The sequence below is a fragment of the Alternaria viburni genome (genome assembly GCF_023758015.1).
Source record: "Alternaria viburni strain BMP 2772 chromosome Unknown scaffold_7, whole genome shotgun sequence".
NCBI classification, from domain to species: domain Eukaryota; kingdom Fungi; phylum Ascomycota; class Dothideomycetes; order Pleosporales; family Pleosporaceae; genus Alternaria; species Alternaria viburni.
Window position 1 is genome coordinate 1,185,829 of NW_026055776.1, and position 13,593 is coordinate 1,199,421.

The 13,593-nt window shown below is 51.5% G+C and overlaps 4 protein-coding genes across 4 annotated transcripts; 1 reads left to right on the forward strand and 3 right to left on the reverse strand.

Moving 5' to 3' along the window:
* Positions 1-2,161: 2,161 nt before the first annotated feature.
* On the reverse strand, positions 2,162-3,664 carry J4E79_004370 (uncharacterized protein; the record flags this gene model as incomplete). Its single annotated transcript, XM_049353256.1, has 2 exons — positions 2,162-2,256; positions 2,287-3,664. The coding sequence occupies 2 exons, from the start codon at positions 3,662-3,664 to the stop codon at positions 2,162-2,164; spliced, it is 1,473 nt and encodes a 490-aa protein (XP_049212635.1).
* A 145-nt stretch (positions 3,665-3,809) lies between these two features.
* On the reverse strand, positions 3,810-5,160 carry J4E79_004371 (uncharacterized protein; the record flags this gene model as incomplete). Its single annotated transcript, XM_049353257.1, has 3 exons — positions 3,810-4,280; positions 4,329-4,673; positions 4,720-5,160. The coding sequence occupies 3 exons, from the start codon at positions 5,158-5,160 to the stop codon at positions 3,810-3,812; spliced, it is 1,257 nt and encodes a 418-aa protein (XP_049212636.1).
* Positions 5,161-5,831: 671 nt separating this feature from the next.
* On the reverse strand, positions 5,832-7,334 carry J4E79_004372 (uncharacterized protein; the record flags this gene model as incomplete). The annotated part of the gene is made up of 2 exons (XM_049353258.1): positions 5,832-6,703; positions 6,755-7,334. The coding sequence occupies 2 exons, from the start codon at positions 7,332-7,334 to the stop codon at positions 5,832-5,834; spliced, it is 1,452 nt and encodes a 483-aa protein (XP_049212637.1).
* Positions 7,335-8,164: 830 nt separating this feature from the next.
* On the forward strand, positions 8,165-9,180 carry J4E79_004373 (uncharacterized protein; the record flags this gene model as incomplete). Its single annotated transcript, XM_049353259.1, has 3 exons — positions 8,165-8,209; positions 8,358-8,636; positions 8,704-9,180. The coding sequence occupies 3 exons, from the start codon at positions 8,165-8,167 to the stop codon at positions 9,178-9,180; spliced, it is 801 nt and encodes a 266-aa protein (XP_049212638.1).
* Positions 9,181-13,593: the final 4,413 nt, after the last annotated feature.

The following is a 13,593-nucleotide window of genomic DNA, read 5'->3' on the forward strand; positions in this document are numbered from 1 at the left end:
GACCCCACTTCCTCTCGACTCTGCAAGCAGATCAGAGATCGATTCTTCGATGCACCTAGACTACAAATCATGCCGCGCTGAATATGATAACGGCCTTAGATACCCCGAAAGCGACTAACGCATCATCTCACACGACGTACGGTTACGGAAGCGAACCACCTCTTTCGCTTAAGAGTCCGTCTTGACGTTTCCTCGATACGAAGAACCACCTTCCCACATTTTAGTTGGCGTATTATTGACTTGGAGGGTATAACGAATACACGATTACAAGCAGCCGCCTGTGGAGAAGAGAACGATCCTACGTGCTGTATACGTCGACGCGGACGATAACCAGCTAGCCGTCTGAAAAGTATCGAATACTTCCTTGCTAGTACATAGCATCCCTATCTTCAAGGTTTTTCAGCTATGCATTACTTAAACTGGCGACAATATTTCTCTTTTCATGTGCCAACTCTCTCTTGCGTCTTTATCAGGCTTCTAAATCAGCTAAAGGATTTGAAGGATGTCCTTGGCATGCACCTACCTACATGGGTTTGCAGCGATAGCAATTTACTTTTCATATACACGCAGAGCCCCACATGCGTATCGCAGTGATCGTCGAGTATGATACTGCCAGCGTTCTCAAAGGCTAAAATGAAGTCGTGCGACATTAGGGTAGGACCCGAGGAAGTGACTCCCGGGCCCCGCAGCCATCACACCGACATTGGCTGTTTACTCAACAACATGTGATCGTGGATCAGATGTGAGAGACGGCAGACAAAGACGGACAGCAAGTATCTGAAGTTTACATTTTATTAGTGTTCGCGCCGTTTAAATTCCGGACATCCCACTATTCTTATCCTCATTTCCAACACCACCTCCCACGACCACAAACATGCGGCCAACCTTCCTCCCCATCCTCCTCCTCGCCCACCATGTCTCAGCCCAACCCCCCTTCTTCAACATAACCATCCCCCCCATGCTCCGCTTCCAATGCTCGCAACTCGTCGTCGAGCGCCTCGACCCCCTCGTCTTCCCCTCCCTCATCCCCTCCCCCCACCTCCACCAAATCGTCGGCGGAAACTCCTTCACAGCCTCCATGCCGCAGTCCCACGACCTCGTCACCGCGTCCACATGCACAAGCTGCACGTTTTCTGAAGACTTCTCGAACTACTGGACCGCAGTCTTGTACTTCCGCGCTCGCAATGGCACGTATAAAAGGGTGCCGCAGTTTGTTAGTGAGGGGCTGAAAGGCGCGGCGGGGATAACGGTGTATTATACGCCGGATACAAAGAATCAGACTGGTGTTACGGCTTTCAGACCCGGGTTTCGCATGTTGGTTGGGGATGCGTTGGCGACGGAGAAAACGTCGGCTCGGAAGGTGTGTTATAGGTGTATGCCGGAGACGGGTGATAACATGCATCTCAACTGCGCGGCGCCGGATGCGCAGACACTTCCTACGGGTTTCTGTCCGGGCGGTATTCGCTCTGTTATCACTTTCCCCACGTGTTGGGATGGCGTTAACCTGGATTCTCCAGATCATCAGAGTCATGTGGCGTATGCGGACGGGGCGGGAGAAACCGATGTCGGGCCTACGGGGACGTGTCCTGAGTCACATCCTGTGGCTATTCCGCAGGTTATGTATGAGGTTATGTGGGATACGAGGGAGTTCAACGACGAGGGGTTGTGGCCAGAGGATGGAAGTCAGCCTTTTGTGCTTAGTACGGGGGACAGGTGAGTTCTCTTTATCCTCCTCGAACGTTGATCGAGTCTAACGGGTTGTCAATACAGCGACGGGTTCTCGCAGCATGGAGACTACGTGTTTGGCTGGAAGGATGATTCACTCCAGCGTGCTATGAATGCGCGTTGTATAGGTGATAAGTGTTCGGTGCTGGACTATCAGACTACTGAGGAGGCGATGAAGTGTACTATTCCGCGGACTGTTGATGAGGATGTTGATGGTTGTAAGTTATGCCGTATTATTATACAAATTCTATACTAATCACTCGATCTAGGGTTGGCTGAACTTCCTGGAGGTCTTATGAAGGTTTGAAAAAGAGCCAATGTGCGTGATTCGATGGATTAGAATAACTCGATGATTCAATTGTATGTATGCGACACGCAAGGTTTAGAGTTCTCGTAATGTAAGCTATTCATGGCATCCATCTCAGCACTAGGAAGATCATTGAACAGCATCGAAATCCTCATCTGCAATCTTCAATGCTCGTATCAGCCACTGAAGGAACCCGCCGCGAATCCTCTCCCCACCAATCAACGCTATGCTTGCATTCACCTTCGTTCCCTTACAACGCGTCACAAAGACGACGTTGTGATAGTCGAATAATGCCAAGCAATAACACTCCCGCTTCTGTCCAAATGATAACATGGCTTCCAGAAGGGGCTTCGCCGTGCGCACGATACCTTCGCCATTCGTGAACGTAAGGTCCGGCTTCCGGAGACCCCAATCGCCGGGTACGATCGTGCCGGCAGGAGCAAACTGAACTATACCAACGAGCTCCTTCGCGTTGCGTTCGCCGGTCTTGCGCACATACCAGGTGATGGCGTCGGGAACAATATCGTAGCTGTGTTTGAGGGCCGGAGAGTGATCCTTACCGGCAATGACCAGAAAGTCGATCAAAGTGAGTTGTGAGGATTTCAGGACGCCTTCCGGTGTGGCGATTGCGGAATCGTCGACAGTATGGAGTGGGCTGTCTCCCACTTTGACGAGCTTGCCATCAGGGGTTGTGTAGATTTTGAATGCACAGCCACCGTACTGGGCGCCGAACGTGAGTAGCGCGCTGCTTACCTCGCTATTGTCGATATGTTTGTCATGTAGGAAACATTGCGGCGGAGTCTCCAGAGCCGCGGCCTCCAGATTCGAGTCCTCCAGCGCGTATCCCACAAGCGGTTTCAGCATCTGTACGTTTGTGTTTCTGATCGCCTCCCCTAGCCACATAATGAGCTTGTAGCGAATTTCATCTGACCATCCCACGAATACGGTGACACCTGACTGGGGTTTATCGTTGAATACGAACAAAATCAGATGCACACCGTCGTAGAAGCCAATCCGATCACATCCGAATTTCAGACGAATGTTGGCGGCTGCCGTCCCCAGGGTGTTAGTCCGTTCTTGGTGTCTTGAAACATGGGCAATGCTGTCGCCGTCGTCGTCCTTTTTTACGATATCAAGACTTGAGTCGTTGGGCCATCGTATGACAATAGCGATAGGATCGAGTACATCATCCGCTTTGATGCACCAGGCCATTGTATAGGGTTGGCCAGCGTACAATTTCGAGAAGTGGATGCGATCGCCGTAGTACCGTTTGATGATGTCATTGGGAATATCTACGAGTTCCGTCAAGGTGGAACCAAGGTCGGGGATGCTGTTCACGTCGCGGAGATGGGGATGATACACGATATCGGTGTCGTCAGAATTGGATGGGTGTCCTTCGCGAGTTTCGTTCTGGTCGGCGTCGTTGGTTGATGTTGATGGCGTACTCGGCTTTGTCTCAGCTCCCGGGTAAGTGTCCGCACTCTGTGTTGATAGTGTATGTCCGACAAGCGTCTCTGTGGAGGAGTCCGAATCGGAAGCGAGGGTCTTAGCGAGCTCATCCACTTCAGCCCTCAGAGAGCGCAATTTGTCTGTGATGGAGCATGATGAAGCCTCGGGTGAGTTGGAGGACATGATGTCGACTGCGAAGACATAAAGTCGAAGGTGGTGAGAGAAGGCAGGGTGAGGGTCGGTTTGTTGACACCACAATGAAACTAGCGCGGGTGGAAGTGGAAAGAGCCCTTCAGGGCTGGGTTATGAACACCATGTGCTAACGTTCCTAGGCAGTTGCGACCATCTGGCCACTCGAATCCCTCCTCACCACACGTCTCATAATCTCTACAAGATCAATATCGACGTTGAGCCACCATTTTCTTTGCTCTTCTGGCGAGAGCAGTGGCACCCCTCCTTCCGTCTTTCTCTTTTCTAATTTCGGAAAGCACAGCCACAGAACCAAGAGAGCTGCGAGAACAGCCAGAATGATAGGTTGTAGGACACCAAGGCCTTCTGTTTGAGCAAGCGATCCGATAGCAAAGGGTAACGCAGCACCTCCGCCAACACCTATCGCAGCAGCAAAGCCTATCGCAGAGACATGGAGATGTGGCGGAAGAGCTTTAGTCGCTGCGACGATGACGGCTGGAAAGAGCGGACCGAGGAAGAAGCCTTGTAGTGCGACAAAGATGGCTGAGACGTGGAAGGATGGAACGAGCCAGAACATGAGTTGGCATGTGATGGCGATAACAATGTATATCTGTCGTGCAATTAGCTTATGCAGGTTCCATTCCGATCTTGACCGTACCAGGACAGCGAGCTTCTCGCCAAGCTTTGGTGTGATGAAGCTCAAGACAAGGCGGCCAGCAGCGATGCCAGTCCAGAATCCGGTCGCGACAATGCCAGACTCAAAATCACCGCCTGCTCTTTCCTGACGCATGAAGGTGACAATCCAGCCTCCAAGCGCTCCACCGGCCCCGACATACCCGAAGAGGAAGATAGCAGCAATCCAGGTGACGCGACTTCTGAGTGCCTGCTTAAGACGGCCCTCACTTTCTGCATTCGCGCGAAGTAATTGTTCGCGATAAACCTGACCTGAACTCGTTCGGAATGCCCAAATCGACGTCGCAAGCTCAATGCAGGCGCCACCGAGCTATTTAAGGTTAGCAACAACGTATTGAGTATCCTTGGTGACTGACCATGATGTAGTAGAACTGATACCATTGCCATCCACGCTTCGTAATCAGACTAGTAGCAGCGAGCGGACTGAGCAGAGCCCCCAGCCCGTATAGCCCATGCACGAATCCCAAAACCTCATTCGCATTGGCCAAACTGCCTGCCCACGCGTTCCAGGCTGCGTCTTCGATGCCATTTCCAAATCCCGAGAAGATGAACAAGATCACTAAAACAGGGTAGGGCGGATGGAGGGCAATGCCTACATAGGCTACTAGATGGCAAACAGGTCCAAGGAAAGCAACGCCCCGTTGACCAAAGTGAATGTGCAGCCAGTTGTTAAGGAGTGCAGCACTAATGTATCCGCCCATCGGAGACAGAAACACTAGCGAGACGACAACATATGTTAGATCGTAGTACTCCTCAAGGTAAGGAATGATAGCCTGGGTAACGTCAATAGTGTCCATATATACGAAAGGATTGTATTGCTTACACCGTATGCGGCATCATTTGCTCCCATAATAGTAAACGCAAAGAGAACAGCGAACGTGCGGGATACATTGGCCTTTGGATGGTTCCATCGCTCAGTTACTGATACTGTCGTTGATGGTTGGGGAAGGAATGTGGCTGGCTCGATGCCGCTGCTTTTTCGGTCATTGTGTTTACATCCTTGGTCGCGTAACGTCGCCGGTGCTACATGTCGCAATTCGATACTCGCCTGTAGCGCATTACCTGGAAGTCGATTGGCGCTTGCATCTGTCTGTGTTATGGTGTGGGTAGACGACATGGCTACGAACACCGAGCAAAACAACGAGCCACGCGGGACGATGAAGTTCGACTTCTGACGAACGGTGAACAAATATGAGAAGTTACTTATAGGTTCCGTACGTTGCCCGTGTCTTGCACTCGGAATCAGTCACCATACTGCAACACCCGGTCACGCTTGGCACTACCATACCGAAAGCGGGAATGCTTGCGAGGACCTGTGTGGGAACACATTCATATACAGAAAAACCAGATCTTTCGCAGACTCGCTAGACACATGCATTGATACGTACAACGACTTAAGTATACTGTAAATTTGGCAGTCCTGGTTCGTTGGAGAACCCAGGCCTGCGTCATTCCATGGATCAATGCTTTATCCAGGGAAAGGATAGACAGCCGGACTCTTGTACCCGTTCGTACCGACGGCCCTCACGCCGAATATGACATTGTCCTTGCTGAGAGGAAGGACAACTGATCCAACTTTGCCAACATCGAGCATGCGAGTCCACAGGCTCGCTGTAGTGGCTCGCCACACGATTTCGTAGCTGGCGATATCTGTGCTATTGGAAACAATCCACTTGATGCGCGAGTCGTTGTCCAGAACTGTTGTGTCGATGGTGACGTTGCGTGGCATGCCAGGAGCCTGTGAGAGGGACCAAAGCGTGGCGAGATTGACCTTGCCAACACGTGCTGTGAAGTCAAAGTCGACGAACTCAATTAGGTCGCCATAGACGGTGCCGTTCTCGGTGCGCAAGTCTTGATGCTGATGAGCGAAGTTCTCGTTAGGCTCCGTGTAGCGGATAGCAGGGTAACCCGCTTGAAGGAATCCAGTGTGGTCACCTCCACGCAAAAAGCGGTCCAGGCGGTAGATGATGGCTACGTTCATACCGGTGGCATTGTTGGCAGCGACTTCAGCGGAGAAGCGCGCAAGCTCTCGTGCAGGGCTATCGTTTTCGCCACCGATTTGGAGGCGTCGCGCTGCTGTGACGTTGTTTTCGGCTGAAAGAGGCGGAACACCTTGAGCGAAAGCGCGAATGGTGTAGGGGTCTTTCTGACCGCGATCTCCAGTTGAGGAACCGACAATGTCGCAGTTCAGCATGCCTTCGACATTCGTGCTAGAGTTCTTGAGTGTTTGTGCCAGATAGGTGGAGCCATATAGACCCTGCTCTTCGCCAGATACAGCACCGAGGATTATTGTTGACTTGGGCTGATGCTTGGCAAGAACACGAGCAATCTCCATCGCAACTTGTATAAGTCAGCTTTGATCTTGTAATAATCTTTCCAAGAAACACATACTAGCAACTCCACTCGCGTCGTCGTTGGCACCAGGAGAGTCGGCATCGTAGTTGAGCACGTCAGTGACCCGACTGTCAATATGTCCGGTCATGACATATACCCTGTCGGGAGTCTCGCTTCCCTTGGCAGTCGCAAGCACATTCGAGATGTACACGGGAAAGGGAATTCTGCTGGCTACTCCTTGCAAATAGCTTTGCACCTCGACCGTCATCGTGCCGTTGCTGTCCGCAGCATATTTTCGCATCTCTGAGGCTACCCAATCCCTCGCTGCATCTACTCCGCGCGTCGAGCTGTTGTATGTGGCAAGGGTATGGCGGGTTCCGAACGATACCAGTTTGGTGATCGTAGCCTCGATGTTTGCTGAACTGATTTCGTTCACGATAGCTCGCATCTCGTCGTCCGGTGCTTGCGGAATCAGCTCCACGCCAACGTTGGACGGAGGCCATGCTGCATTGGCACAGTCGGTATATGACTCCGCATTGGCAGCCACCGGTAGTGGGAGATCGCGACCGAAAAGAACCTCGTGCGCGTAGGCACTCGAGAGCAGCGCACTTCCGAATAGTGCTGATCGGAGAAACATAATGACTGCGATAAGAGATGATTATCCGACACAAAGCTCGCAAATCGGCCTCTTATATCGAAAATGGAGATGGGCCGTCGCCCAACGTGCGAGACGGCACATTATGGCATGGATCCGCACATCGGAAGTGGTCTACAACGAACTTCCCATGCCAGTTAGCACACTGGGCATACAGTGGGTGCCCATCATCATTTTCCGCGATCTCTTTTCGAGATGCACCTGTTCCGCGGCTCGGCAAGCGTAAATACCCAGCCCTGCTACTTGCCGACAGGGTAGGAGATTACCGAATCAGGCAGGTGGAGAGGGAAGAACGACGTCAACCACGAATGATTAAAAGGCTTGACAAGGCCAGATGAACGCCGATAAGGAGGAGGGTGCAGTGCAATGACTAAGGGTAGAACGGAGAATAACCACTAGGCGGAACTGACGACTGTGGCTTGCGCGGGTATACTTTCACAGCAGCCTGCATAGCTGGGTGACATGATAGTCGCGGACCGCAATTACTGATCAGAACAGAAGTCGAAGGACGTTGGATCCTCATGCCCTCTGGTTGGCCGCTTATAGAAGTCGTCGCGACGTTGTCCAGGAATCCAGGGCGGGGGTACCGTAGTCCAGGCGGTTCAGAATCTGGCCGGGATCTGCTGTCTGTATCGGACATGGATATTGGCAGCTTTTCACGAAGCTGTAAGGGCAAGCTGCAGGTTTATATGCATCGTGGTAGAGTACCCAGATGTCGAACACTGGAGAGTGAACTGGAGGGAATTCTACGATGCTGCTAGCGCTGAAAGCTGAAAGCTTGGCAACTCAGGGTCCAGCAGTCGGACTTCGCGATGATGCAATGTGTCAAGTCGCGAAAGTCTGCCTACAAGGCTACAGTATAACGTTCACCGTAACAAACCTCGCACTACATCCTAAATCTATATTGAAGTAATACTTCTGCTTCAAACCGCCGAAAAATTGACAATCCGCGATGGTACGCCTCATCTACTTGTATTGCTCAACGCAAACTCACCTCGCAAACAGAACGCGCTCTTCAACAACGCCTTACGGCAATCGACATCGATACGAAAAGACTTGGACCAGTTTGCCGACTCAGCCTCGCCATCACCACATCTTCAAGCCCAACTAAACGCGTCCCTAGCCACATTTGCGCGCACTATCGACGACTATGGCAAGCTTGCAAAGCAAGAGCCTGTACAGACCAAAGCAGAAAAGGCACACGAGAGGTTAAAGAACTTCAGGGCTGAACTCGAAGAGTACCGGACAAACTTCAAGCGCATAAAAGGTGTAAACGAGGAGATCGTACGTTTCGAACCGGCGCCTAAGACTCTCGTTTTGGCATTGCGACGCCTTTGCTGACTAGGAACAGCAAACCACAGAAGCGCGTACAGAACTGCTAGGCCGTCGCCCACACAACACAGCCACCCCCGAAAACCCCTATGCCCAACCAAATCTCTCAGCCCAACATTCGGCGTTCGCACCTTCCCAACCCTACAACCCCAACGCTCCCTACCGACCGAACCCCTATTCTGCTGGCGCACCAGCGGGTGGCGACTACGACCGCGAGGGTCATGTGCTGAGGGAAAACACCTTTTTCAACAAGACGTCAGAGCAGTTGGATGAGTTCTTAGACAGAGGACGGACGGTCCTCGGCGATCTGGGACAACAGAGGGAAATGCTCAAAGGGACACAGAGGCGGCTATATACTGTCGCGAATACCTTGGGTATTAGTGGCGACACGATACGCATGGTTGAAAGGAGAGCGAAACAAGACAAGTGGATATTTTGGGGTGGAGTCGTCGTCTTCTTCCTGTTCTGCTGGCTGGTTATTCACTACTTGAGGTGATGGCATAGGTACAGCGATCAGTGCGTGGGTATGACCCCTGTCGGACGTCCAGAGGCCATTATTTACATTAGCGAGGCGTATGGAGCATTGTGTACATTCACTGGAGAGTGCGTGTGAGGTTTTTCGCAACAAGAGGATATAGCAGTAAGTCTGTAAGGAGTCTCATGCTACCTTGGGGTCAACTAACTGTTCCAGATACAAATCAGTAGATCTAACGCGACCTGAAAATAGAACAACGATCAATCATGTCGGCCAAAATACTGAACCACTCGTCAAAGTCCGTCTTCCTTGCCAACTACGATTCACCAGCGGCCCATGTTTTTCCAAAATACCAAGCAAGTCGCTACGCTACGCATAAGAGCTGCCAGATGTACGAGATAGGAAACTCTCTTGAAAGAACACACGGCTCATCACAGTCTGCGGCCGTAGGTCAACGAGCTGCGACATACAGCAACGATTCTATCCAAGCTTCACGACATGTCGTCGAGCTGTTGGCCAATATGATTGAGCTTCGAAAATATCCTTTCCTGCTGATACTGCAGCCTTCCGACATCATTAAAATGACCATTCCGCTGGATCCATGGGTATGCAATACGAGGATAGTGATGACGATGTCGATGCCGTTGAGGACGGCCAACAGATAGCCATCTATCTCTTGGGTCTTCGAGCATCAGTGGTATCCTCCCACCTTGATGACCGAGAAATGGAAAGTGTTGCCGTTTCATCATCAACGCAGCGCATGGGTCGTAGTATGCTGGTTGCCGCTGCATCTCGTATGGTCGGCCGACAGTACTCGAGAAGCAGCGTAGTAGCTGCTCCAGGACTCGATCGGATATCAAACCCTTCAGTGCACTAAGGCCCATGTACCACTCCCTTCGTAATCCAGGCTTTTCGTTGTACACGACTTCGTTCAGGTAACCTTGCAGGAAGTTTAACATAGACCCCGCCAATGCCTCCGATCGAGTGGCCTGAGCGACCAAGCAAAAGATAAGGAAGCGATGTCTGCTGCGACGAAGATCTGAGGTATTTGCGTCCTTCAAATCTTTCCCAAGACATTCCTGCATATTTTGTTGCAAACATGTTCCAGTCGAAGCGGCGAACGCGATCCTCGACGTAAAGTATCCGATGAACTCCTCTAGAGTCGTAACGATCGTGTCAGAGGTAATGACAGAGAACAGACGCTTGGAGAAAACCTCAACCAGTTGCAAGATTAGGCCACGGCCATCGAATGCTCCAGCAAGCGACAGGTTTCGAGCGATACCTGGAAGCCACTTTTGCAATCCGCTCAGACTCGGGTAGAGAACTACATCGGCAGCGAGTCTGACCGTGACAGTATTCCACATGGATCGACGATTTTCCTTCGGAAAGAACGCAATGTCGCGCAGAAGATTTCGATTTCGATTATGTGTTGGGAGGAAAGGATGGTAGTACAGAAGGCCGAAGAAATTTCGCTCAACCGGCCGCTGGCATCACTATATGCTCAAGACCGTTGAGCACTAGGTCTACCACCAGCGCTTCCGATCGATTGACAGACAGACGCATAAGTTGAAGTGTCACACAAGTTTGCTCCGACAACGCGCGTAGCCGCCTCGTACAATCTAGCCAATTACTGCTCACGCTATGGTTTGGTTTAGCTCAGTACCATCGCCTCAAGACAGTACGGATCGACCTTGGCCTTTTTGTGCACCCTTTTACGAAAACCAGGTTCCATCAAAGATATGGGAAGCGACATCAAACGCATGGTACATCATTTGATACGCATTCGGGATACGCGATCCATTTTCTCCTTGGAATCTCTGGCAGACAGACCGCTGTGAGAATGACAGGATATGCCTGAGATACCAGACAAGGCTTCCATCTCGCTATCTAAAAGCTACGTAATTTGGGAAACAGGCCGTAAATGCAACGCCTCGCTAGAACACCCCACGACACATTCATTTCTCGAAACATGACAGGTTCAGAGCCTACCCGCTAAACAGTATTTCCATAATCCATCTCGGTTTCGCGACACTCGTTGGACGAGTCCGGCTCTCGCGTATGGTACAGATCGGATCGTCAATGTCGGCAGTCGAACGTTCGCCTTTTCGTCAATCCAATGATCCCTCATACAAAGTATCACCGAACGGCAGATCAATGCGACCTCTAGTCGAGACCAGAGAAGCGTTGCTCTTGCTCAATAGTAACCATAACCAAACTCATTAAGCAGAACATCCAGTTTCCCGTCAACACTGTCCAACTTCATGCCCATATCGCTTTGCTGCCACTGGAGGTTCTGGAGCTCGTCGAAGTAATCGCCTCTCGGATATCCGACGGGTGACATTATTGGCGATGCCCAACTAGAGCTGGGGTATGTTGGGATGGTGAGGCTCATATCCGGGCTGTGGCGACGTCGTATGGCAGGCAACGACCGTGCTCTGTGACCTGGCCACGGCAAGGCTCGGGGAGAGCGACCACGGCGATAGCCAGCGTATGGTATCATGGCGAAGGGCTCGAGATCCATCGTCGCAGGCTCTTCCATCATCTCCTGAATTTTCCTCACGGCTTTCCACCAGTCCCCTTGGTGTTTCCTCGACTCCGTTAGCGTCATTTGTGCTGCTTGAAGCCAGAATCGCAGGAGTGTCTCAGCCAGGAGTAGAGATTCCTGGTCCACCGCTAGATACACCAGGATGACGAACATATGCCGTGTTCCTCGAAGACCTCTTGCATAGGTGGTTCTCGCATCAGCCGTAAACTGGTTGCACAGGACGTGAATGATGCCGATCTGCGGTTGATGCTCATCATAGCCTCGATATTTTCCAAGTCCCCTGAAGAGCTGGTATAGTGTGTCTTGGATTTCGCCGTTCCTTATGCCATAACGATCTCGGATGCTGTCTTCGAGATTGCTCACGAGTTCATATCCACTGACCATGGGCATGCGCAACAGTCGAGGAAACCAAGCGTAGGCAGTGATATCGTCCACTTGAACACTACGATGCCCACCGAAGGTGATCCTCATGGTTTTAGATGCGGACTCCTGGATTTTGTTGATTGAGTGACAGGTAGATGGTGTTAAGGGTTCGACGAAGGGGCTTTAGTTGTTGGCTGACGAAGAGGTCGTTTCCGCTAATTACAGTACCTGACACAGAAGCCAGTCTCTATATACGCATCAAGTACCGGTGAGAGCGTCAGTGCCTCGCATGCCGGGTGACCGATGTTCACCCCTCGCGCCAAGATTGATGTGCCACAGAGATGTTTGCTTGCGATGGCGACGAAAGCAACCACTCAGGCAGCACCAGCCCCTTTCCTTTCGGTCTAGTGTGACGGCAACAGAGACACGTCAGTCGTTTGGTACCGGAGGTTTGTTCCAGTCCATGGAAATCCAATCGAGTTCGCGGTGCGCCCTGCTTCTATCATCCACCCAGCGGTGTGCTTCGTGCTACGCCCCGATACGACACCGTATATTACTGCAATGGACCGACAGTCAGCCTGTCGGCTTCATCGGGCTCTCTCTGTGATCGTTCCATCGAAGCTAGGTCTGTTCAAAGGGACGCCGTTCATGTTGATCGATTTGATCTGATCGGCTAGGATGAGTGCAGGATCTCAACAAAAGCTTAGTTCACATGCGGAAACTGAGAGATACGCAGACAACGGCGCGTGAGAGCTTTTTCAACAGCCTCAGCCACTACTCTATGCCCAAACGAGTTACCCGAATGCCACGCTGGCGTTGGGTCAAGGCGGTGTCAAGGCGGTATTCAAGGCTGAGAGCCATAGCGGTCAGCGTGGGCTGAGCTGCATGTGAAGGAACGCCTACATCGGAGCAAACTATGATACGATAATGGGCAGACACTCTTGCGGATTATCTGTGTCAAACGTGAGGCCAAAATACCACTGGTCAACGGTTGCTGTACCCATACGATCAATACGGGGCTGCCACTACTACCGGATTCCCGGGTGGTATGAGGGAAAAGTAAAAAGGTACTGGCGATTATCGGAGCATTCTGCACTGAGGGAGTCATGCGCTACTCTTTGTGAGACACAGAACATACTGGGAATGCGATCAACTGATCTCACTGAGACTCTCCGTCAGACTTTAGCTTTGTGCTCCCAACCACGTTTTGTCTGGTCAAGTATCAGATCCTTCGTTTGTGTAGCGGATCCCGCCGTGCCAGTCTGACCGTCAAAACCACATCTGCAACTAATGTTCCGGACATCACAGCTCCGCTACACAAACTAGGCAAGGTACATATGCCTAATACTCGGAAGGGGAGCCTGTGGTCATTCCCAATTTTGCCCGTCAGCCGATGAGCATCATATACTACACACACAGCTTGCTGCGACTACTTGCCTAGTTTGATCACAACAGCCTCACCGTTGTTTCAGATTCATCATCTCCACGTGTGCCCAAGTACGGCGACTCCGTGCGGGGAAGTTCCA